The sequence below is a fragment of the Equus quagga genome, chromosome 9 (assembly GCF_021613505.1).
Source record: "Equus quagga isolate Etosha38 chromosome 9, UCLA_HA_Equagga_1.0, whole genome shotgun sequence".
NCBI classification, from domain to species: Eukaryota; Metazoa; Chordata; class Mammalia; order Perissodactyla; family Equidae; genus Equus; species Equus quagga.
The window spans coordinates 47,281,715-47,308,055 of NC_060275.1; the positions used below are offsets into that span (position 1 = coordinate 47,281,715).

The window sequence follows — 26,341 nt, forward strand, 5'->3', positions numbered from 1 at the left end:
CCCGTTATTCCCTTCTTCTAAGTGTTTACTCTCTCCAGACTCCGCCTGCCTTTATTCACATGCGGATGCCTTCAGGTTAATTGCGTTTTTCGTTTTTTGTCTAGGGTTTATAGTTGTTATCTGCAGGAAGTTTCATCTAGTAGGAGCTTATTGTGCCAAACCAAAGTGGATCTTCATCCCACAAGTTTGAGAAAATTTGTGTGTAGGATGGTTCCTGAGAGTATAGGTAGTAATGTACTCCAAATACCATTCTAAATGGAGCTTCAAGGGTTGCCTTTTGTTATTCTTTTTTTTTAATACAATAATTTCCAGAAGTTCCCTCAATTGGAATCTCTCCCCACTTCCATGCAACCCGTTTTCTAATTCTAATCATCACCCTTCTAGGAACCCATTTTCTCATTCTAGTCTCCCTCCTCTGTCAAGCCACCCATTGTCTTATTCTCACCTGGGAGTCTGTTTCAACAGCAGTTCAGAGAGCTTGGGGATCATTTAGCATGGCTTCCAGGTGATGCCACTGCTACAACACTCTGTTCTCCATGAGTGCTTAAAAGTCTTAGTAGCTGAGGGGCTGGCCCCGTGGTCGAGTGGTTAAGTTCGCGCGCTCCGCTGCAGGCGGCCCAGTGTTTCGTTGGTTCGAATCCTGGGCGCGGACATGGCACTGCTCATCAAACCATGCTGAGGCAGCGTCCCACGTGCCACAACTAGAAGAATCCACAACGAAGAATATACAACTATGTACCGGGGGGCTTTGGGGAGAAAAAGGAAATAATAAAATCTTTAAAAAAAAAAAAAAGTCTTAGTAGCTGAATCTACAGAGCTCTGGTGCCTCTGGAGTATACCACAGTGTCACATCTCCCTAGTCACCCATTGCCCTTGGGTTACCCTGGTCAACGAAAGTTCCAGAGTGAGACTACAGTTGTATTCAAGTTTTTGATCTTTTCACTATCTAAATTTTAAGGACTTATCTCTGAAAATATTCTATATTGAATACTTGGGTGTCTAGGCCAAAATGGATAGAGCATTAGTGATGTTACTGTGGCAGAGAAAGGGAAGTGAAGCTCCTTGAAAACTGGAGTCAGGCTCCCCCTCAAAGCAAGCTATGGCTATATGGGCACCAGGCTCTTGAGCAGCCTGAATTCTCCCCAATTCCACTCCCCTGGGGGGTGGGGGGCGGGGGGGGGGGGGGGTGCCGGGGGGCAGGAGATCTGAAATTAAACATTTATCTTTGAGGGACATTTTTCAGTATTTTAGTTCTTCTGTTTTCTTAAGTATATAATGGAGAGTATAATGCACAGAACACAGCTGCCTCATAGGAGTATAATGTGAATTAGTGATATATAAGAATGGACTGTCCTATAAGTCACTGAGGGGACAGATCCAATCATGCATATTTTGCTCTTATTTATTATTTGGAAAGCTTTTGTGATACTTTATGAGTAGCAAAGCCCCATGATTCACAGCCTGCCATAGACATGAGAGCCAGCTAATGAAATGTGCCATTGATTTCCTTTTTCTGTCTTTTTTGACCCTCTGTTAAATTTAAAGGGGAAAAGAGATACATTAAATTCCAATTCTAATAATAGCCCCCAATGGGGACCAAGTGGCTAAGACAATGGGAAGAGAGACCTTTCAGCAGTAGGATTTGCTTTCAGCCAAAATGAAGTCTGTCATGATTATGTTATTTAGTGAAATGAAATCATGGAAGGAAGTTGATTCCTGGTCAGAACACAAAGAGTAAGTGGCACATCCCCAAATCATGCCCACTGGTAGCGATTAAGCTCCACTCTCTTCAGAGACCCCTGGATGACTTAAGAGGCAGCACTTTTGAAAATCGCAGACTTTAGATTCCCAGTTATTCACGAGGCAAAGGGATGGCTTCACTATCCGTTCTACTCTCTCCCAGTGACCTATAAAGGGCTTTGAGTTGAGCTTTTGTGTATTAATAGAGCATCATTAGAAAGCAGCAAATTTATCAAGAAAAATAATGTTCAGAGGAAAGATAAAATGTTCAGCAAGAAAAGAGTAAGGTATATTGCACATACATTTTCTGAACCATTAACTAACACTTTAATGGAAACTTCTGTGACATCACTGAAGTATTTCTGAAGAACCAGAGTACTTATAATTAATTGTATTAATCATGAAGACTAAATTTATCTTCAGCTTCTATAGTGTGTTAAGGATAAAAATGTTTACTCAAGAAGAAAGCTAACATGGCATTCTTCTGTGCAGATGTAATTTTCACTTGACAGAGTGTGTATTAGTATGGTAGATGTTTGCTTTTCATTTATCCACTTAGAGTTTTTCATCCTTCTGGAAATTTATTGATTTATTTTGTGAAATACAGAGAGGAGGGAAAGGAAAAGACTGATTTGTGACAACTTCCTGAATAAAATACTTATTTCTTCTACCCACCTTTCTATTCTCTTCATCATCTTTTTTTAATTGAGATGTAATTGACATAGAACATTATGTTAGCTTCAGGTGTGCAACATAATGATTTAATATTTGTATATTCTGTGAGATCATTACCTCTTGCCAATTAGTCTTTGTATATTGTAAAACACAGAAACCTAAGACCTCATTAACCTCACAATTCATATAATTTTAATAACTGTAATTATAAAATATATGGACCTCCCAATTTTGCTTTCAGAGAATTGCATTTTGATCTTTCCTCTCAAAAATGTGAATAGGGTGGAAATGTGTGATCTCTCACTATAAAACTGACATCTTCTTTCCTAACAGGATTGCAGGCATTGGAGAGCAAGTGGGAAAGGTTTGCACGGTGGATATCCGTATCCCATCTTGCCAAAGGATAAATCAAGGGCATTCATTCATCAGCTTTCAAGCTGCCACCCTCTTTTCTTTCCCCCAGCCCCCACCTCTCCCTGAAATTGGGAGGAGGGAGGTTCTGATTATTTTTGCCTATTTCTAGCAGAGCTAGGCATGAACAATTAAATTTAGGGCTTCCCTGTGGTCTGTGAATAACAGTGCACAGTGCTAACCATCAGGGCACAAAGGCAGACAACAAAAAAAGGCTTTTTTATTTTTTGTTTACCCTTCAGGACACTGTTTACCTATCACTGAAGGGGAAGTTATCATCTCATCCCTTTTGGAAATTGTGCTGGGTTTATTCTCTAGCTTCGAGTCTCCAACTGCCCAGTGATGAAGTGGGGATGTCAGCCTGGGGCTAGGGGATTTATATAGGGCCCCGCTCACTCCCCCCACCTCCCAACCCCTGTGCATGTGTATGTGTGTCTGTCCCCACCCGCCGTCCGCCTGTCTGTCTCTCTGTCTCTGGAGCACACTGTCACCACCTCATTCTCCCCACACTATCTCATTCCCTTTTCCTTGATTTTTCTGTCAAACCTTTTTCTTTTTCTGCCTTTCAACCAGAATGATTTTTTCCCCTTTTCTCCCTCTCTCTAAATTTACTTCACAGCAGATTGTCTTGTAGTAAATCACTAAAAACCCAAATAGCACTAAAGCATTCTGATACAACATTAGCATTTGCTTAACAAGCACAAGATAAACATTAAACAAAGAACTGCATTTCTTTATTAGAGGCTGCAAGATACATAATCCATGAGCACAAGAAACATGGGACCCAGTGGATATGCAGATGTGTGTTATTTCATTGGCGCTGGGCGGCCTTGTTAGAAAAGGTTTTCATCTGAAGGCTTGGGGGTGGATGGTTGACTGTCCCTGGTGGGGCTGTAACTAGATACAGAGACTGTTGCAAGCTAGGCTGGGCTCCCTGGTGGACGTGCTGATTGGACGGCCTGAGGAAAACTTGGGAAGCATCGGGAAGTGAACTCAGTCACCTTGGGGATGATAGGGTAGAACCAGATGAAGGCATTTGACTTCTTTTGTAACTCCCACTAAGGACAGATTGCCAGTGCGATCCAGCCTCCATAACTGCAAATCAGGCCCTTTCCCCTACGCCGATTTCATTAGAATGGCCAGCATGGTGCAAAGAGGAAAAAAAAAAAGGTTAGACACAGTAATTTTACAGGCAGGCGGGTACAAAAAAAATCTGCATAATTAAGCAGTCAAGGCTGCTAATAGGGGAGTTTATATGCTCTGGGACCAGGCAAGGGCAGCACATATGGATATAGCACTGGATATTAAATCTACGGCATGCAGACTTACTTCAGGGCCCTCAGAGAAAAGGCTAATTATAGAGAGAGGAATTGTGTTTACTGGTCTGTCTTGGGCAAAGATGGTGAAAGAAGTGCAACCAAGTTTTGCAGTTCGACATGAACAGGCTGTTAATAGAGATATCAAAATATGTGCTGGTGGTTGTTTCTTACCTAATCAACACAAAATTATAGATTCTGTGGCCACTGCCCCCACCCCACCTTACCTACTGTAGACAAAACTCTTGGAGTGAAGTTTTATACATTAGGTATATGCATAATGTCAAGATGCATGAGCTAGGAGTGTGTTTATTACTAAATTGCCACAATTTCATCTCAGCTGTGCTCTTTATCATCAATAAATTGTATTTAGCAGTTTAGCTAGCCCTGTTTCAAAATGTCAGTGCTTCTGGGTGTGAGCTCAAAGTCAGCAATGAAATATAAATGGAGAATCTGAGTGGAAGTTGCAGTGGGCAGGGGGAAGCCTTTGGAGAAAGGGTGTGTTTCTGGAAGGGGCTCTGATGGGGTGGACATTAACATTTCATAATGCAGATCAAAGGTAAAGAGAAAACCCAAAGGCCCCTTTGTCACAGGCCCCTAACGACTGCCTCATACATGAGCTGAGATGATTTCTTCAAATTATTAAAGAGATTCAGTTCATATTTGTATGGATGTATGCATGTATGTATGCAGGCACTTATTTATTTATTTAATTCCATACAAAGAATGTTTTCTGAAGAGGACAAGATTGTGGGCCATTTGCCCCGGGCTGGATGTGCCAAGGCGTGCCTGGTTGTTTCAGGGGACCAAGCCTCCTGCAGAGTGCGTTTGCGGAGAACCAGTGTGGACTCTTTGTCCTTTAGGGAAGCTTTCCATGGAAAACAGCAGCCCTCGCCTAACACAGATTTGTGGCTGTGGGCTCCAGCCCTTTGTGGGCCTGTTGTGCATTCCGTTACTTCCCCCCGACAAGGAGGGCCAAGAAGAATCCCACCGCCTCGTCTCAAGGTGCGCTGAAACCTCAGGCTTATGAACGTCAACCGCATCTCATCAGCCAGAGATTGGGTCAGACTCACTGACATCTGTGCTCTTCTTGGAGGCGGGGAATTCAGTGCTAATGAGAAGACCCAAGCCGGTGGCTCGGAAAGTGAGAGTTGCAAACTGGCGGAACTGGCTACGGAACTGGCGGTTTAGTGTCTTAAAGCCAGGGAAAGCGTCAGGTTGGCACAGAGCACCGTGCACCTCCTTCTTGTCTGCTCATTGTTCACCAGCTGACCGGGGTGCCCTTTTTACTAGAATAGCTCTCGGTTAAGAGGGTGAAGCTCTTGAGAGGTTAATATAATGCAGATACCCAAAGCAGGTATTCCATGCTCGATTTTTGAAATGTATTTTTTCCCTAGCAAATGTTAATTGAGTTTTTAAAATCAGAATAGCCCTCTGAATTTTTTTTTAAGCTCAGTGACTTCTGATATCTTCTGATTTCTAGAGATTACAGTGAAGTGGCCCTCTAAAGAAAGAAAATTACCATAGCCCACAGATTAGTAGGACAGTGTGGCACAAGTGTAATGCAGTAGCATTGAAAGTACTTATTAAGACTCACTTTTTTTTATCCCCTTCTTTCTACTTGAGACTTAAGAAGGTAGAATGAAGAAAAATTTGTAGGGAAAACTCTGTAGAGGTCTCTACCTGGAAAAGGATAGCAGCTGAGTGTAGACTGCATAGGGCAGGGCCTGGGCATCATTTTTCTCCTTGTCAGGAGAAAATGAAGTTGGCCAGAAAGAACACTAGCCACTAGGCTAGAACACAGGGCCAGTAGTAAGTAGGCCCTGCTAGAAAAGGGGAAAATATTCTTATTTTTTAGATAGAAATAAATATAGAGGACAGGGCTAAACACACAATTGCTTTTATTTTTGACTTTTGGGCTGATCAAAAGTAAGAAAGCTAGGCAGGAGGCAGGTCCCTGGTAGAGGAATGGTATGAATTTGGAAAGATCTCTTTGGCCACATGTTGAATTTTGTGGGGATACAAAGAAGAACCAACCATGTATTCCTGTCCAGGCCCTTGCAACACAGAGGCTTCCCAAGTCTGTCTCCTTCTGCCCTCTCTCACTCTCTCCCTTCCTTCTTCTGTTCATTCAACAACAACGAAAAAAACACAGTTGTCTTGAGAACAGACCTAGTAAGTGATAAGGAGGATAATCAAGAAGGAATGTATCTTGTAGGGGAAATAAAATATGTATTTATGCCATGGAGGAGACTGTGATAAATGCCCTAAGAGTCCTATAAAGTATGGTAGGAATTCAGAGGAGAAAGTAATTCTGAGTGAGGGCAGAGACTTGGCTGGGGACTTCGGCCCGAGGAACAGCAAATGGTGTGACAGTTCTTTTCCTTGTAAGCTGTACTATGTGTCCTCATTTCTTCACTAATTTTCTGTGTCATCTCAACAAATACACTGATAGATTATCTAAACAATTCTCTCCCTTCCCCCTATACACATGCACATAGTTAGGTTGAGGAGAAGACGTCAAGGAGGATGAAGGAGGAAAAAATATTGTTATGGCAATGCCTTGAGAGGAAGAGGTTTTCAAAAGTGGATAATTTAACAGCATCAACATCTTCTGGGTATTGTTTTAAAGTTTATCATTACCATATGCTAAGATTGCCTCATAAATGTCTGGGTTAGGTTAGAAAACTAACAAAAGGTCTCTGCTGGATCTGCCCAAAGGATCCCACGTGTCCAGGAGCCCAACCAGTGCTGTTCATGCTTTTGACAGTCCTGCCAATTTCTGGGAGCTGGGCAGGCTGGAGAGGCAGGCCCACCGTTCCTGAAGGCCGTGCTGACTTTCCTGGTCTCAGTGACAGCATTCCGCTGAGCAGTCTCAGTGTTTCTGCCCTTGGATCCGCTGTCTCAGTTCTACTTCTCAAGTCCTACAAGACCCAGAACTGCTTTGGGGCAGCTAACAGAACTGACCATAAAGGAGAGAGCAACTTCTATGGAACTCTGACCGCTCCTCTCTCTCTTCTGTCTAAACACGCTGAAAGCGCTGCTGCTCTCTGCCTCACAGTCTTGCTTCTTCTCTCTCTCCTTCCTATATGGTGAGGAGGGGCAGAAATAGAGAGGAACAAAAGGAATAAATGAACACTAAAGAGTAAAATGACACTTGATGGAAGATATGTTAACAAATGCAGCAAACATTTGTTTCATGCTTAATAACAGCGATAACTGATAGACACTTGATACAGACTATCTCGATTGCATCTCACTTCTCAGCCCTATAATGTAGGAACTTGATAGCCCCATTGGATAGATGGTTCAGCTAAGGCAAGGTTAAATAATGTAGGGGAGATTAGAAGCTTGTTAGTGTCAGGACTCCAAAGCCTAAGTTTTTAAAATCACTCCACCATGGTGCTTGGGAAGAAAGGCTTTGCAGATAATGCCCATGATGATTTTATAAATACTATCTCTTCCACCTACTGCAGGGTAAGTCAATGTAAGCCTTTGGCAGATAGAGGTCTATGTTTGCTAATATGCTAGGTCTACCAAGCACGTGCCACGTGTATCAGGAATTTTCCTCCCACTGTGGGAGCATCTTTTGTGACAGTGGAAAAATGACAGATTATAGAATTGGACTCAGTAATAGTCCACTTGCTATCAGATCTCAAACCTTATTTTAGAATAAGATTTTGTTTTTTATAAATTAGAAAAGATTTAGTGGCTGACCATTCAGTTTCTGAGTATTCACCAGAAATTAATATTTAATCAATGTGCAGATAGGCTTAATTGCATTTGTGACCTGCTTTCTTACATATTTGGGAGGGTAGAGATGAAAATGGAGAACACACAGTAGCTGCATTTTACTGCCAGAGTGGAACTTTACAATCGTACCAGGGGACCTTTTGGTAATGTTTGTAATGTGCTGCTATTGTGATTTAGGAAAGAAAAATGCTACTGCTGGGCTTTATTTTCAACAGATTTTTTTTAAACATCAATTAATGCAATCAAATGTAGTACAGGGAAATCTAACTTTTTATTTACATTTCTGGGGGCCAGGGAGGGTTTGTTTGTTTTTGTTAACTCCAGTCACTGGAGCTGTACAGTATATGGTTTTCTTGATATTTTCCAAATCAACTCAGTAAGTTATATATAACAGTCTATGTGAAACTCTCCACATGAGGAAGAGAAAACAGCCTTGTGACTGGTACCATTTGTTGGGAAACAAATGATTCTGCCTTGTTTCACACAGTTTGAAAATAATGACTTTTTTGGTTTTTAAAAACAGATTTAGTTGATAAAATGAATTACATTGGTTTTCTTACCCATACCAGTAAAACTGAAATATGTTATTTCTTGATGAATTCAAGAATAATAACTGAAGAAAAAAGAGCATCGTATATTTGCCCTTAAACCTTTAAAGGGCACTAAAATAAACCGTTAAGATAATCAGAAAGGTCCAAGCTGAAAGTACATTTTTCTAATTTTTGTCCGTGTTGTGATTCACTCCCTTAACTAAACACACGTTATCAGCGCAGGCTACTATTGAAATTTAACTTTTTTTCTTCCCCATAATATGGAGTCTAGAGCTATCTACCAGTAACTACCCACGTGACTTTGAGCAAATCAGTCAAGTTTTTCCTAGGATTTGGGTTACTGGACTGGTCTGTGTTATTGAACAGATTAACTGAGGATCAATGTATATAAACCCACACCACACATTTTGAAAATTATAAAATGCTATATAAATAGAAGGAATTGTTATATTTATAACCATCCTCAAGTAGAGGTAGTGGGAAGAACATGTACCATTGTAATGGTCTTAGCATTGGTAAAACGCTCCTTCTTATGGGGCTTTCAAAAAAAGAAGGGGACATGAGTTTGAATTCTGTAGACCTTTCATTCAACTTCTTCTTGTGCTTAAAAGTCCTCTTGGCCTGAGCACGAAGTATGATCTTTTGCAGTAGATGAGGTAATATGTAAACCTAATCGGGTGAGTTAAGGCCACAGTGACTACTCTGACTTGGAATTTCCCTGCTGTTATCACTTTAAGACAGAATTTCTAATATTCATTTCAAAAGAGAGGTGCCCAGATTCTAGATCCTCGGTGTGTCACTCGATTGCATTCTTCTTCTTTCTCCTGATGTTCCCTTTTGAGGGGGTGTCCGCCTGTATTGTGGGTGCCATTAGGTAGAGTATGAAGGCTCAGAATGGACTAGCTGGATCAAGGTGTCAATCTACTGCTTCCTCATCAATCATGTGCTTACTCGTCGGGGTGCTGTGACAGAAAGTCTTAGTTTTGTCTAATTCTCTGAGATTTTATTGTATGTTTAATTCTTTGAAGTAACTGAGCCAGTATTTAATTAAGATAACTTCTCTTCCCATTCCAGGGAAGGCAATTTATTTTGTTACTGGGCATTTTTCTCTAGATATGTCTATCTGTGCACACTCAGTTATTTACTCCACTTTATTTCTTTCTTCACCTTTATACAGTGCTAATCTGTATTTACCCACTCTTGTTTTATTTTCTGAACTGTCTTTCCTCCAATATTCAGAGAAAAGAGAACTTTCATTGCTGGTTCATATCAGATTATTCACCTCCTACCTTATCCCACAGTTACTGTTCTACAAAATTATACAAAGTATTTACCTTTCTTCACTTTGTCAAATATAAAAATACTCATGCTAATCTCTGTCTTTAAGAAATCAAACATTGGGGCTGCCCAGTGGCGTAGCAGTTAGGTTTGTGCACTCTGCTTTGGCGGCCCAGGGTTCACCGGTTTGGATCCCTGGCACCGACCCATGTACCACGTGTCAAGCCCAGCTGTGGCAGGCGTCCCACATGTAAAATAGGGGAGGATGGGCAGGGATGTTAGCTGACGGCTAATCCTCCTGAAAAAACAAGGAAAAAGAAACCAACATTGCTCCTGCTTTTCAAAAGCAAAGGATGAGAAGGAGTCCAGACATCACCATAAGTCACCTTTTATCCTGGACTTTTGTGTTTTTCTTTACCAAGAATGAAATTGGTCAGTGAGCTAAATATGATTTGCTTTCAGAAAGGACATAAATTTTACAGTTGTGAGTATCAGATTTCTACTGAGATTGTGTAAGACAGCATTGGAATTTTATGCTGATTGCATCACATATCATGCAGGGGCAAAGCAGACCTTTTGAATATATGAAATGTTTATAGCCATTGATAGATATTTTGGTGACATTTTTTCAATAGATTTCCTTTTGTGTTAGGAAATTATCAGCCTTCTTTATGTTGACACAGTATACAATATTTAAATTGTTAGAATGGATCTTGAATGAGCTTGGTTCAGATTTTAGAAAAATTGTCATAAAGATAGGGGATTAAAAATTTATTGTGCCCAAAGCATCTTTATAATTTGGCGTTATAGTCTTAGAAATATTTAATAGCTTTGCAGAAGGTAATATAAGGAATTGCTGTCTGAGAAAGAGCTATCCTTTATTGTTACATCTTTTCTTCATTTAGCAGATACACTCATTAACTAATCCATGGGTTTTGTTAGGCCCATTTCATAGTCTTTAGCTTTGGTTTTTGACCTAACAAAACACCCAGAAATATTTACTTCACTATACTTGCGAGTTAGGAGGAATAAGACAGAAATCTTTGTTATAATGTGGATCTTTTGACCTCCCATCCTTCCTTCCTTTCTTTCTTCTTTCCTTCCTCTCTCTCTGTCCTTCCCGCCCTCCCTCTCTTCCTTCTTTTTTCCCATCTCAATAGATAATAACTCTCTCACTTATGTTGCTCTTGACTGACAGGAAGCAGACAGAAGGAAATAGAAATGAGTATGATTCATTGGTATGCCAGTAACATCTTGGCTTCAGAATATAGTGTCTAGATGGCTCGTGTATCCAGAACGATGCCCGAGAGAGAAAAGTGCGTTAGGAACATATTGAGCTAACCTATTTTCCATACATAAGTATGGCCTTACTTTTGTAGTGAGCCACATACTTAGAAATATGCATGCAGTCCCAGTTTCTTCCCAAATACTCAATTTAGTACCATATCAGAGAATGATTCAGGCACTTAAATAAGTATAATTAGCTATATGCAGGATAGCATTAAGGAATCAGTCTTTGTTTCTGAATAACTGTAATTCCATAAAGGAGAGCTCAAGCGTAGTCTCCACAGGGTTTCAGGTGACAATTTAACCAGATCATTGGGTTATTGCCATTGAGAGACAACATCAGCATTCAGCTATGGATGTCTTCTACATCGTAAGTTGTAACATCACGAGTGCTGCTTTCAGATTGACAGCTCAGACCAAAGTGCTTTACCCAAAATGGTGTTCCGAGCTGCTCTGCAGAATCTGGAGATGAGGGGAATTTAACTTTCCATTACCAACAAGCGCTGCATATGAGCTAAGGCTCTGCTCTCTTGCAGGCGGAGCAGCACTTTCTCAAGGGCAAGACAGACTTTGGTAGTAGTTTAGGAAATAGGGGATGGAGTGAATTGGAATAGATTCAAGCTTTGTCTCATCAGGGAGCAAAGGAGCGACTGGGTGGCATTGGAATATAAACAACTCCTTGAGTATCAATATATCCAGAAAGACAATAACTTTTGCTTTGCTTAATTGGCAAATTGTTGTATTTAAGAGGGAGGAAACTTTTTTTTTTAAGTGAAGGTTTGGTGGGACAGTGTAGTATTGGATTCAGGAACTCTGAATTCTGGTACTGGCCAGAACACTTTGCCATCATGGGCGTGTCAGTTAATATCTCTGGTCTCAATTTCCTCATCTTTTAAACAAGCCTATAGATAATTAGATTGTCTCTGAAGCCCCTTCTAACCTTTATCTAATATTCCAGTATTTAGCCAAATATATAACATTTGCCCTTTCTTGTTTTTCCTATGCATTCCTAGTTTATTGCTTCTCTTCAATTTTACATGAAGAAGCACAGTATTCTGGGATCTTTGAAAATACTTGAGCCAACAAATACAATTTTGGGAGGTATTTATTAGAATATTTCTTAGTAAAAGGATAACGCCAAATCGTGGTCAGCCAGCTCTCCCGGGCTTTCACAATCGTGTTTCCCATATCACTTTTCAGATTTCTCTGAGCATTGGGAGTGTTATTTGTTTTTGGAGGGATGTTAATCACCTTATAGTAGTTTTATGTCATCCTCTATTTTTCTTCAAGCCTAAAAGCTTTATCTAAAACAGAGTCTAGAAGAAGAAACTGTGCATAGATTCACACGCTGTACATTTATTTTTCTAAGTGTGTTGTTGGAGTTTTTTCCTTTGCTGATGTATTTTGACACCTTATAGTTGTAACCTGCTGTTCTCTTTAATTGCTTATTGTTATTAATTATATAGTGGTAACGTAGTTGGCTGCTTGAGCCACTTGGCTGTGAAGAAATTCATTTATCATTATTGCCGTTGGAGCTACAGAAAATTGCCAGCATTCTATCCAGAGATGAATGTTTTTGAGCTCACATCCAGTAAAATTTTGAACATGGGTCAAATCCATGAGTGTGTTCTTTCTGCTGCCACCTTTTGCTTCTTCTAGCCTATGCTCTGAGCACCTTCATTTTCTCTTATCTTTTGACTTGCTGCCCTCTCAGTGAAGTTTATGTATTGTTCTCAGTATTCCATTTAGTGGCCTGTCCAAATAGGACCCTTTGTTTTCTCCTCATATTCCTAACTGTAAATTTTCCTTCTTAGAATTTCTTTTATAACGCAAATAACATTTCTGCCTTTACAACTTTCTTACGTGTACATTCCATTTTAAAACATTAGTGCTGATTGGACACTGCCTTAAGCCCTGCATTTCAATGAAAGTGATCCTTATGTCCTTAAGAGTAACTACAAACCCCTTCTACTCACATTATAAATAATCAGGTGTATTTAGAGTCCCAAATTAGTAAACTGCCAGGAGAATGAATGAATGAATGATGCACATATGAAAAACAAGGGGATGTGTACTTGCATACACTCAGCTACTTCCGGGTATTTGTAGTTTCTTTAAATCTGGACTTAATTTAGAATTCATGACCCCACAGCTGCATGTGCCACAGAACAGCCAGGCCAGAGTGCTCCTCTGCCTTCTGGCAGCATGACATTAAATTCACACTAGTTAAGCCAACTTAAATTGAGCCTCCTTGAACCTTCCTAAATAAAACTAGTGGCCTTAATTACAATCAGGCAATTTAAAGGTTATGGAGCTCTAACTAGTACTGCGGTATATCACTTTAATAATGCACAGGAAAATTTCTCTAAGGGGTGGCATCGTTTGATTAGAAGAATTCAAGTTTCATAGCACATTTCCAATAAACTGTTTTTAGAAATCTTATTGCATTTATTGCACCATTACCTTTTTTTATTCTTCAAGGCCAAGTTTCTAAGGTCACACCAATAGAACAATAAAAATGTGAGTTATTTGCAAATAACATGCGGTATTGGGATTTTTGCATTGCTGCTTAGCGATTTTCTTAGTATTGCCACTTAGCGATTTTCTTAGTATTGCCACAGACACAGTGAAAGGAGCAGAATAAAGTCCCTTGGAAATCTGAGAGATTCTGGCTCCCTTGATGCCCTCCTGCCTCACTGCAAATAGGACTTGTGCTTCACTGGTGAACTCTTGATTCTCACACCACAGTTTAGGAGGGAAGATGTCATCTTTGCAATAAGTCACCAATAATAGATAATATAAGTTTCTTAGAAAGATAATTAACTTAGAAAGATAATTGGAAATGCCCAATTAGTTTCTTGTCTTAAACCTGTGGGCTCTTAAAACCCCATGGTTATTGAGATCCATAACATTTACAGAAGCTGGTGAACCTCAGTCCAGTTCTTTTGTTTGTTCGAGTTGGGTTTTCTTTGTGTTGTTTTCTTTTTAAATCATCAGCAGTAGTACACTATGCTTTCTAGCAAGGATAAACAGCTTTGCACTGTTAAGAGACTTTCTCCTGCAGATAACTAGTGGCTTTATGCCAAGAAGAAGAAGATAAAAAAAAAGAAAAGACCCTGACCTTTGCCATCAGGTTACACAGTAACACAAAAACACACCTGATGAGAGCTGTGTCCAGCGCATGGCTCACATTGCTGGCCCACTGCTGTGTGGAGTTAATATTGACTGTTGCACCGTCTCAGTTCTTGAAGATGCGTTCCCAATAGATTTAACTTTAAAGCAGGTTACATTTAGTTTATGCTGCATGAACTATTCTCTTTCGATTTTACCATTTGCAGGGTTTTTTGGACAGTATTCGAAGGCAAATATGCCTGTACTTCCACCAGTCCCAGAAGTCCCAGATGTGAGGGCATTAATAGTAGGTGTTTAGTATCAAACAAGAGAAATTTTAAGCAAAGAGTATAATAAATGCATATATCTGATTTAACCAGTTAGTTAAAAGAATGAGCTTTGTAATATAAGGTTACATAACTATTAATAAAAATTGTTTAAAACATGAACCATGGGTTATGGCTGTGTGATACAGAGATTTGTCTATGACTTGGGACAAATAAAAGGCAATTATCTCCTTTCATATGGTTCTTCTTCTATATTTCAGATGTAAAATTCACAATAACATTTTTCCTCTTGAAATAAGGGATAAGTGTTGACTCGTCAGTTTTTTGCCGGAGATAAGCTGGCAAACAAGACAGCTATTTTGTCATGCTTTCGTTGCCAGAGCATTTTAATCTTTCTTTAGAAAATAATGAAGGCAAGCAATAAAAGGGAAATTTGGGTAGTCCAAATGTATCATATGCATAGGGTTTAATGTATAACGGAATGGAGCAAACTTTTGAAACTCAATTGATAAATAATAAATGTTGTTTGGGTGTTAGTCTCGGCATTTTGTTCTGATGAAATTAGATGTAGGACAAGCTACGTATATATTTCCCATAAATTCAATAAATATTTATTGAGTCCAAACTATGAGCCATGGACTGCTCAAGGTACTTGGCATACCTCAGTGCACAGAGCAGACAAATGCCCTTGCCCTCCTGAAACTTGCTTTGTAGCACGAATTGATGAATGACCCCAAACTTAGTTCTTGGCACTGTCTTGATATTAAGATGTCCTGGGCTGCTGCCCACCACTCCTTAATAGGCAAGGCAAGAGCTGAAATGCATTACTGAATTGAAAACCTGCTATTTCCAATCATATTGTATGTCTAATTATTGCGTGAAATGCAAGTGGATTTTTATACTCTTTCTGTGCTCACGAACTTTCTGTCAAGGCAGAGAGAGGAGCACTAAAGATTAGGTGGTAAAAATTTTGTAAAAGAAAAAGGGTTGGCTTCATGCATTCAAGTGAGTATAAATAAGGGGAAAAATTGACTGTTCAAGTAAACTGGATCCCTTTCAGTGGAGTACAGCGGCATATGCTGAAGTCAAAGCTTAAACAGTAAGCTGATTTTTTAAAGCAACCCTAATTTCTACACAGACTTAGAGGATGTATTTCAGACTTACTTGGTCTCAGTCCTCACTCCTACCCCTCTCCCCACCCTTGCCTTCTTCAGGGGTAACAGTATTTTTACTAACAAACATGGACTGCTTTCTTCTTTTCTTTGTTAAGAATGTTTGTTCTTCGGGAGTGGAGTGAGGGTAGCTCAAAATGATGTCATCAGTGCCTTACCAAAAACTGATGTTTGATTTTTTTAAATAAAAATATTGAAGACCAAATTTTTACCTTTAAAGCAATAGCTGGCACTGTCAGTTTTTTCTGAGACTTCAACTATGGGGCCCATGTTTAGATTAGGAAAGTTGAGAAGAAGAGGACGAAGACCTGGAGGTGCTAACATATGCGAAAGGTTTGCAAGATACCTTCAGTCTGCATGCTGATCCCTAATTCCCTACTCGTGCCAGAATATTGCTGCTGAGTTCCCACAGGTGGAAGGAAGCCACCTTTTTTAGTGGGTTTTATTGTTTTATTGTTTATTGATTGAACAGCATTCCGGTGTTTTCTCTGATGTGAGAATATTCTAATAACTACTGCCCACAACTGATAATAATAGCCAAGGAATTGGACGCTATTGCATCTCAGAGCATCTAAAATCCCGGTGTCTGACTCTCCCATCCCAACCCACCTGGACCTCCTGCTAGTTTCCAAGCTGCTGATGTTTATGGGGCTCTAGGCAGCCCCTGGGCTCTTTAAAATCTGCTGGGTACAGTGCAGCCTACCCCAGTTGAATCATTTCCTGCTCCAGCCCTGCTGATAATGAGAAGTTCAAGACAGGAAATAGCAGTGTCAATATCAGTGGCTTTGCTTATAAAGTCCAGAAGCATCGTAGCCTTTAGACCGTTGGCCAAAAACAGATACTAACTGAGTTAAATGCAGACTTGCACCTTGTAGGTCTCCTTGAAATAAGATCCTGGCTGAGACACATGGGATGTATGTCATTTTGCTTTTCTTGAGATATCTAAGGGTTAGCACTTTGTGCGTGGATAGTCCAAGTGGGGTGTCTGGTGCTCATTTACTCTTAGGATTCCCAATGCCCTTTCTCTCTTATTGTAAGTCCTATGCTTTTACCTCATGGTCTTCTCTCGTGTGGCACAGAAATATTGACAGTGACAGACGTTCCCATATTGCCAGAGAGAAAAATCCAAGAAGGTGCTAGCGTCAATCTTCAGGCAACATTCATTTTCATGCTGAATTGTTCAAAAGAATAGGGCAGAACTTTTTAACTAGTGTGAAAAAAATATTCACACGATATTCAGTACTCTCAAATTCTTCCTTACTTTGGGGGCTTAATGACTAATCTACTGGCAGGCTTTGAGGCCTAAGTAATACTCTCCGTTACCAAATTAGCACTTCAATGTGTTTATGTTACAGTTGTGAAATATGTGCAGTATATAATACAACAAATTATAGTGACCCGAGTGCTATGGACCCAGAAAGATGTGATGGCTGTGTGCTTGGCAAATTACAGTACAGTCTGCCTATTTTTCTCCTCCTGGTTTCTAGGGTGAGCCAACGTAGCCGAGGGGTGAGTTTTGTTATGTATGGCTTTTCTTTGTTACTCCTCAGACCCCGAGCTTATAAATGTGTGCTTGGAAATTAACTCAGGGAAGAGAAGAAGGCAAGTAAAGGGTTGGGGGTTGGGAATTGTTTTAGGGCATAGTTTTCTCGGATTTAAAAATATATATAAGGATATAGTGGTACACGCGTTCAAACTGGAAAAATTACAACTGCAGGGCATTTGATTCCTCTGTCTGGATTCCGAGGGCAGAGTTTACTCCTGCTCAGATCAGAGCTTTTAAGTATGGCCCCTGCCACATGATGATGCACCAGGAGGGGTTTATATCTTTGGACTTTAGCCTATAGATTTATGCAGTGGAAGAGGCTGGAGGACCCTTCTGGCCAGTCTCGAGGGTGGATGAGAGAAGGAGTTCTACTTAGAAACCGTTACAAATTGGTCCTCAGTAATGGCTGCAGTGTTGATCAGACGATGTAAGGGGGCCCCCAGTGATTCCTGGGATAACAGCTGCATGTAAGTCAACTCCTGAACATTTGCTTGTAGCTGCTCTAGATTTTTGTTTTTATTGAAGGAAAAGGAATATAAACATGGGACACACAGTCTCGAGGCTGCTTAAAGGGTTTCTCTTGTTTAAAGCTTATATTGAAATGTCAGTGTCTCATGTTAAGCTAACAATTGCCATGTTGGAGTTTATAACTTGAGTTGTGCTTGAGCATCCAAATGGTAGCTATTATTTCTTCTGTTATACAACTGGCTGATTAATAGTTGTGTTGGACCAGGTTTTATAAATTGGAGAGAGAGAAATTATTGTTCCCCTTTGAACTGGCCTTAGACAAACAGATTTTGTTCTTATAGCACAAAGTTTTGTCAATGATTATCATGTTCTCTACTAAGGCAATGAGGTTGTATTGCAATTAGGTATTCAGACTCTTTCCTCTGAAACATTTAAAATTGGAGTAAATATTTACATTAGCATCAGTCGCTTCTATGTAGACTTGATTCCTGTTTACATTTATGTTCACACTTAAATGAAGATTAACAAATGGAAATAATTATTTTAGCTGGAAGTTATATACATGTGAAATTGCTTCTCAATTATGTCCAAACCATCTTTGGTCGTGCTTTAAAGTGGTTGACCAGGACAGGAAGTTGCTGGCCTCCAACATATTCTCAGTGGTGAGAGCTTCGCTCTTGCCTTTCCTGACATTGGACCCACAGTGTTGGCTACATGCATGCTCCCTCCCCACTCCCCCCAGTATACTGCAGAGAGGTTTCTGCTTGTTTTGGAAAGGTACAGGTTTATGCAGAAAGCTCCATTTCTTCTCATTCAGTTGACTAATTTTCACTCTGATGTTCCTTTCTCCCTTTTCTTGTGCTAATTTTTGCTTTCACATGTATTTGGCTAGAATACTTTTAAGTCTAATGTTCAGAACTGGAGTTTTTCTATACTCCAAAATATCGCTCATTTCCTGTCTAACTTTTTGGCTTTCAAAATTTCAGTGCTGTAATCAATCTTTATTAATAGGGTATAGAAAGGATAGGTTTTTTACTCTCTAATTTTCAAAGTAGCCTACAAAGGCAAATCATGCTCATTGTAGAAAGTCTGGAGAATATAGGTAAGCAAAAAGAGGAAGAAAAATCTAGAATTTCATCCATAGATCCCATCTATAACTCTTAATAAAAAATAGGGCTGCACTAGCCTATTATATCCTTAATGGAATATTGTAGTGGTTATTAAATCAATTGACTCAGAATCTCTTTTTAATAAATGAGTCAGACTGTATTATCCAATTACTGTCAGCTGCTACTTTTCCGGAGCGCAGAAATGGTTACTTTGATTGAATTTTTTAAGTTTCTGTCACCTTTAAGGAAGAAGGGAGAAAAAAAGGCAAGGTGTAAGTTGTGGCTTCATAGGCAAAATCTTGAGTCTACAGCTTAAGTTCGTTCACCTGAAGTGGAAGGTGTTGATAGCGCCCCCTCATGAACATTGACCTTAAATTAAAACCGCAATAATTCTTACTGTTCTTTACTACGTTCTAACAGATAGAAAGAGGGAAGGAATGAAGCTCAGTTTTGAAAGGAACAGGGCTTAACTCAGCCAGATCTTCCAATAATAAGGGTTTTAGAAATTCTTTGAAAAGTAAGACACTGCTCTTAGCCACACAGTGTAAATATAGTATGCTTAAGAGCTGAGTTAAGCGGAGACCCTGAATAAGGCTAAACTTTTAAAATTCTTATTATAAATAAGCTTTATTAGGTTTCCATTACTGTCTCTCCCCACTTCTTCAATTAATAAGAAATGAATTCTGTTAAACAGTTGTAAAAATGTTGTGGGTCCCCCAGCTCTCTCATTCTTTGTCCAGCTGACCCTGGGGTAGTAAGCAAGTGCGAGCATGGAGAGGAGTAGAGAAGTGAACAGGCGAGAGGAATGCGTTGGTGTGTTCGCTGTCTAGCTTGGAGCATACTAGGTTTTGCTTATCTGTCATTCGCTGTGTAATAACACAGATATATTTTCCTTCCTACTCAACTAGCATAAGTCATTTGTTGGAAAAGACCTCACTATGTAACATAGAAATAAAAGGCAGGTGGAACTTCCAACTTTTTTTCAATATTACGGTGTACTTTTAAAGTGTAAAGAGTTCTTGAAAATGCTGGGTACTATTGTTATTGTCATTGCTGTCACTTAGTGCCTTCAAATAAAATGTGGGATTCATGAAAAAGAAGTCTGCACTAATTATGCGTCAATACTTTATGATTGTGCATCACCTTTTCGTGAATTCACTTGACTAAATTTGGATTGTTTAACGTTTTGTGATGGAACTTCTCTGTTCTTTGCATAAGAAATAAATAAAAATTGATGAGGATGTTTTCTTTTACTCATACACATATATCTTATTTATTTTTCCTTCTATTATTTTTCCAAGGAAAATACTCATAGTCAAGAATGATAATATCACACAAAAGATCATCCTAACTTGCATAATTCACTTTATGTTCATGTAAAAGTCGATCATTATCCCTAAGAAAACCCACCAGGCCAGTATATGTTACTTCACAAATGTTGTAAGTTTAAGGATCCTGGAAATGCGTACCCCTGCTCACACGCATAGGCCGCATCTTGGTTCTTGTGCAAAACACATGATTTAAAGATGAAATTAGAACTCTTAGTTACCTTCTTACTATCAAAATAAAGATATACAGCATTGAGGAAATAGGAAACATTTAAATTTGGCAAGGATTTCTGATGATTAACTTATCCAATTCCCTAAAATAAATAGTGTTTCTTATCTTTCTTAATATCTAAAATTTGGAAATTTTTTTGTGACTTTAGGATTGAAAAAAGAGAGAAAGGAACAGATGAAAAACCCTTGATCTTATATAATCCCTAAAGCTTTTTGTATAACCCCTTGTCATGTCGGTATGCACAATTAAACTCCTTCTTACATAATTATAATCAGGGAATTTACTGTGCCACCCAAATACCGAGTAGGTTTTTATCTCTTGTGAAATGTAGACAGTACTGGGTGGCTTAATTAGTGCTTTGCTTCTCTTTTTACAAATTCCAATCCTCTGCTTCTAAAGACTCAGACTTGTGTGAGAAGAAAGATTAGGAATACAAATAGAGTGATTTTACTCCTAGTTAGCTAATAATAATTCGCTTTGTAATTGGGCCTTTGTGTTCCCAGTAATATCAACTGGTGAAGGACTTACACATGCATGTTGTGTTGAATGAAAGGAAATAACTTTGCAGTATAGACTTGTTACCCGCATGGTGTGAATATGTCTTTCATTCTCTAGACCTAGAGTATCCAACACAGATGTTCCTTAGTAGCATTTTTAATCATTGCAAATAAGAGAATATAAAAGTGTAACTTGATAACAAGCCAGGTTAAATTGCAGCCTCTTAGCCCTACTCATCCTAATAAGTAGTCTTGGGGTAGCTGGTAGACATCTGCTCAGATCATCGACCCTGAGGCCAAGATGCCTGGGTTTGCATCCAGACTGCCTGAGTTTAAGTTCTGGCTCTACCAAATATTGGTCTGTGACTCAGGGCAAAGTCACGTAAACTCTCTAGGCCTCATTTTCTCATCTGTAAAATGGGAATAATAGTAGTACTTGATAAATTAAATGAATTCCTATCTGTAAGCAGTTAGAACAACAGTGTCTGAAGCACTAAAGAAGTGTTAGGTTGTTTGTTCTTGTGCTACTGGTCTTCATTTATTATAATTGCAAATTGAAACGAGTTAGGATAATTCTTAAATTTTAAAATTCATAAACACTTTCATGAGGAAATAGGCAACATAAAAATAATGGTTTCGGGGCCAGCCTGGTGGTGCAGCGGTTAAGTTCGCACGTTCTGCTTCTCTATGGCCTGGGATTCACCGATTCAGATCCCGGGTGCGCACATGGCACCGCTTGGCAAGCCATGCTGTGGTAATCGTCCCACATATAAAGTGGAGGAAGATGGGCATGGATGTTAGCTCAGGGCCAGTCTTCCTCAGCAAAAAGAGGAGGCTTGGCAGTAGTTAGCTCAGGGCTAATCTTCCAAAAATAGATAAATAAATAAAATAACGGTTGCTATCCATAACACAGACTCTTCACTTTATATAGCAATTGTTATTTCGGTAAAATGTTTTTCTACCATCTTGTTCCTAAGGTATCAGAGAAAAATCAAAAGTGAGCCTAGGGGGCCGGCCCCGTGGCCGAGTGGTTAAGTTCATGTGCTCCACTTCAGTGTCCCGCGGTTTTGCTGGTTCGAATCTTGGGTGTGGACATGGCACCACTCATCAGGGCACACTGAGGTGGCATCCCACATGCCACAACTAGAAGGACCCACAACTAAAAATACACAACTATGTACCGGGGGGCTTTGGGGAGAAAAAGGAAAAATAAAATCTTTAAAAAAAAAAAAAAAGTGAGCCTGGAGCTGGTAAAAGTGCCTTTGGAGAAAGGCAGAATCTAGATCAGGAGGTGAACCTGACACTGTCTTACACAGTCAGAGGAGCCATGAACGAAGAAGACGCGGGAAACTGGGAGTATCAAGCAGAGAAAAGAGTGTTTTTAAGATACTCGAAGCATTACCAATATTTCAAAATTGCCAGAAAATCTTGGAAGTAGAAGAAAGCCTGTAATAATGGGAATACTACTGAAAATCTGATGATTAGAAATAGAAACTCCTAGAACCTTCTATATAAACCAGAGGAGAGGCCTGAGGAAGAAGCTGTCCATTTGTCTATGGGTCCTTTATTTTAGGACTTTGAAAATACACAGCCCATAAAATCATGATAATTAGAGAAAAGGAGATGCCTCATTGTTGATATACCAATTATACTTTAAAAGCTTATAAAATGCATTACCCTAAGATAAAAATCTGACTTCTGATTATCTTTGGATTTTAAATTTCAGAAATGTTTTAAATTGATATAAAGTCATAAATGTAAAATAACCAGAAACTGTATATACTACTACATATTTATATTAGGTGATGGAAGTAACTTAATGTATGAAATTATAGTTAACTCTCTATTAAAGATATGATGGGTTTCACCTTTTCTGTCCATGTATTTTCCTTAACAGATGAAGGACTGAACCATGAATGCAAACTCTGCAGCCAGACCTTCGACTCCCCTGCCAAACTCCAGTGCCACCTGATAGAGCACAGCTTTGAAGGGATGGGTGGCACCTTCAAGTGTCCCGTCTGTTTTACAGGTAGGAAGATTGCTTCAGGAAAACTCTGGAGCGTTTCATGTCCACGTCATGTCTTTCCTACCAAAGCATACTTCCCACTGCTTTGGCCTTTTACAGATATGACTTCCGTTCAATTTGGGGAGAAGACGTTTGATTTTTGTTTATTAGCATTATTGATTGCTGCCCACTTTAAGGCTCAAATGGGCAGGAAGGTTAACTGTCAGGATGAACAAATGGCATTTCAAGTTCTTTCAGAAGTTTGTACTTTTCCATTTAGAAAACGACATCCATGTTTTGCTCACTTTTCTCCTCTCCGTGTTAGAAGGTTACCAAGGCCGAGACTGCCTCCACAGAGCTGCTTTTTCATCACAAGACGTTGGACCAAAAGTGCAGCTGTGTTATCAGCTCATGTCTGTTATTTAAACATGAAGAATTTTAGAACATTCCTCGTAAGAAATAAAAAGACATTATTAAAACCCTTCCAAAATTCTTTGAACTAGAAAACTGACTAGATGAGGCATTTATTTCCTTTGAAATTGGATTTTTAAAAAAAGAAGTTGATATACATTTATACCTTTAAGAAGAAACTTATTAGATGTTGTAGCATTATAGTTTTCAGCCGAGAAAAAAAATGTAAATCAGAAACTATAATTTGAAGCCCTTAGGGGTTGAAATACGATCACACACCTTTCTGGTACTCCCTGACAATGGCAAAGTTATTCTGGAAAATCCTTTGTGATCATTTTGCATATGTCTTAGACTCAGTGGTCAAGCCTGTCAAGGCCAGGTTTCCTTCTCATTTGTCAGAAAAAGTAGAACAAGACAAAAATATATCCTTCTCTCAAAATTGACTTCTTTGTTTGCAGAGCAAAATTCCAAGCATCGATTATTAACTTTCACTGCATTCAGCCTATAGATTTCTGTCTTGTAATAAAATAGAAAGGGGCCATGTTCATTGCACAGTTGGCACAAGTTGTACCTGAGTGTGTTGATGGTTCTGCCTTCATCTGCCTGTGAGGCTCCTTTGTTCAATAATTCTATCAGCCACTCCTTCTTTTGGAACTGTTGTTTTATTCTTCCAAATTTGTATTTAAAAATACATAGTGTTATGTTTTTACCATACATAGTATTTGTCTTAAGATACAATGAGCCAGGAGTCTGAGTTCTTTATAAAACCTCATAATAAGTCTTCGTAAGCAGGACTGGGTCATAGGTCTCCTCATGATTAAGACCCCTAATAAAATAGTTCTTTCATGTTGTGGCCAGAAGCCTCGTAAAATGTGCTAAGTTATATGGAGATCAGTTGTAAATCTGTATAAAAACCCCATTTCTTTTTGTTGATGTAGAGAAGAGACAAAATGCATTAATCGTGAACAGCCTGCATTTTCTGTGCTGACAGACCTGAATTGTTTTAGTGTATCTTGAAGTAATTTTAGAAATAACAATTAAAAAAAAAAGAAAAGAACCCTTCCAATATAAAACATGTTAGGTGGGAGAGGAAATCTGAGCAGTTTTTGAAGGTAATGAGAAATGTGATTAAAATGTATGACTCACAAGAACAATATTCTAATATTTTAGGTTGGCTGGCAATTAGAATAATTTTAATGATTAGAGTGGAGTCAAAGTCAAATGCCAACATCTTTAATAAATCCTTTCCCTGCCTATACAGATTAATATTGTAGATGCAAACTTTTTTAGGTCACAGTGCACCAGGCATCCATCAGAAGTCAGTTCTGCCAACCCAAACACTGCCTCTGGCATATACAATTTAATTATTAATAGTATGTCTCCTAGGTAAACTGTTACACAGTCTTAGGGCCTTGTTTTGTAGTCATTAAAATTGAACATGTTTATATTATTGAAACCCTTGCATTCGGTGTGTAGGCTGAGTTGATCTTAAAGTATCCAAAGAGAATTTACCTGCTGTTCTGTTTCACATTTATAGACAGCACCCCAGAGTAGCTGTGGGATATAATTTTTAGCATTAACACATTTAAATAGAGAACTATTTGCTAGCTATAACTTTAGGCAAATACAATAAACAGGGTTTTGGCATCTATGATTTCTTAACCTGTGGGTTGCTGAGAAATAAGAGTCATTTCTGTTCAGAGAGTGCTGTGCATTTGACAATTTTCAGCTTTATTTTTAAAAGATTTATAGGGAGCTGGGCCTCTGTAAACCTTTACTTTGGAGCTGTTTGGGTTGAATTAGGTGCTTAGTAGAGTGCATCTCAACAAAAGTCAGAGACCCAACCATGAGCAAGTGTGGCTCAGCTCTCCCCAGGTCCCTAGCAGTTGTCATACCCAGAAGGAGTGCCATTCAGTCTGCTCAGTCTGGGTCTGTTCACAGAGTCATCGACCGAGGGGATTTCGGAAAGAAAATAACCCAAAGTTCACCATTCTTTTATCATTTCAGTGTTTGTTCAAGCAAACAAGTTGCAGCAGCATATTTTCTCTGCCCATGGACAAGAAGACAAGATCTACGACTGCACACAATGTCCACAGAAGTTTTTCTTCCAAACAGAGCTGCAGGTAATGTCCCCGTGAGGAGGACTAGGATTGAACTCGGTTGCTCTTCTTATGGGAAACAAGGGCTTTTTAAATCTGGATTCACAGTACCACTCGCCCTGGGCCACCATGATGCTTTGTGTGTATTGAGGCAAAGGGAAAATTAGAGGCTGGATTAACAGACACCAAAGTAATTTTGCCTCTGGCTGCTGTCAATCATAAAAAGAACTAGAACAGACCTATAATTGGACCTTCTGACCCAGTGTGATAGACTTAGGGGTCAGATTTATTGGACTGTGGGATCATTCACCTCGTTTGTCATGGCCCATTCTCCCAAATCCTGTTTTATTCATGGTCTGTTCCCACTGGGCTCCAGGCTGGATGGATGTCCAGGTTATTGTTGTCCTGAGGGGCTTAAAATTGGAAGGGAGAAGGGAAGAGAAGAAAGAAGCTATACTCTTTTCCAGTATGTATTTCTTCTACTTAAAGGAATAGAATAATTATTCCTCAGTAACAGCCTTATAGTTGAAAATTTTGGCACCCAAAGACGTTGGTTTTAGCCTTGAGTGTCCTGCTTGCTAGATGTGTGACCTTGCAATGGTAAAATGTCTCTGAACAGTTTATGCTTAACAATAAACTGATAGCTCATAATACTTAAATATATGAGTCACAGACCTGGATTCTATCCCAGAAGTGTCACTTATTGTTAAAGGAAAATAACTCTTTTTTTTTTTTATTTCTTCATCTGAAAAATGGGTACAATAATTATCTTCATTTTTCTGATGAAATGATATGAGTAACAAATTTTTGTTAAATCTTGTCAGTGCCCTTTGAGGAGAATGGATTTGAACTTAGAATTATTTTTTTATTATGAGCATTATTATTAACAGTAAAGTTATTTAGCCTAAAATGAGGTGGCTGGATAATTATTATTATTTTTTTGTATTGAATCCCTGAAAGAACTTGAAGAGGAGCTGACCTGGTTGAGGCAGGGACTCAGAGCCCCTCCCACCCCTTAGTCTCCCATCCCACGCTGTGGACCCTGGGTCTCCCATCCCACGCTGT

General features: G+C 39.3%; 1 protein-coding gene across 1 annotated transcript in view; it reads left to right on the forward strand.

Moving 5' to 3' along the window:
- ZNF521 (zinc finger protein 521) overlaps nucleotides 1–26,341 on the forward strand; it is a 271,562-nt gene that overhangs the window by 220,362 nt on the left and 24,859 nt on the right. Inside the window, exons 5-6 of the mRNA XM_046672103.1 lie at nucleotides 22,659–22,790; nucleotides 25,185–25,300. Of these exons, the coding sequence (XP_046528059.1) occupies nucleotides 22,659–22,790; nucleotides 25,185–25,300 (248 nt within the window). The remainder of the gene's footprint in view (nucleotides 1–22,658; nucleotides 22,791–25,184; nucleotides 25,301–26,341) is intronic.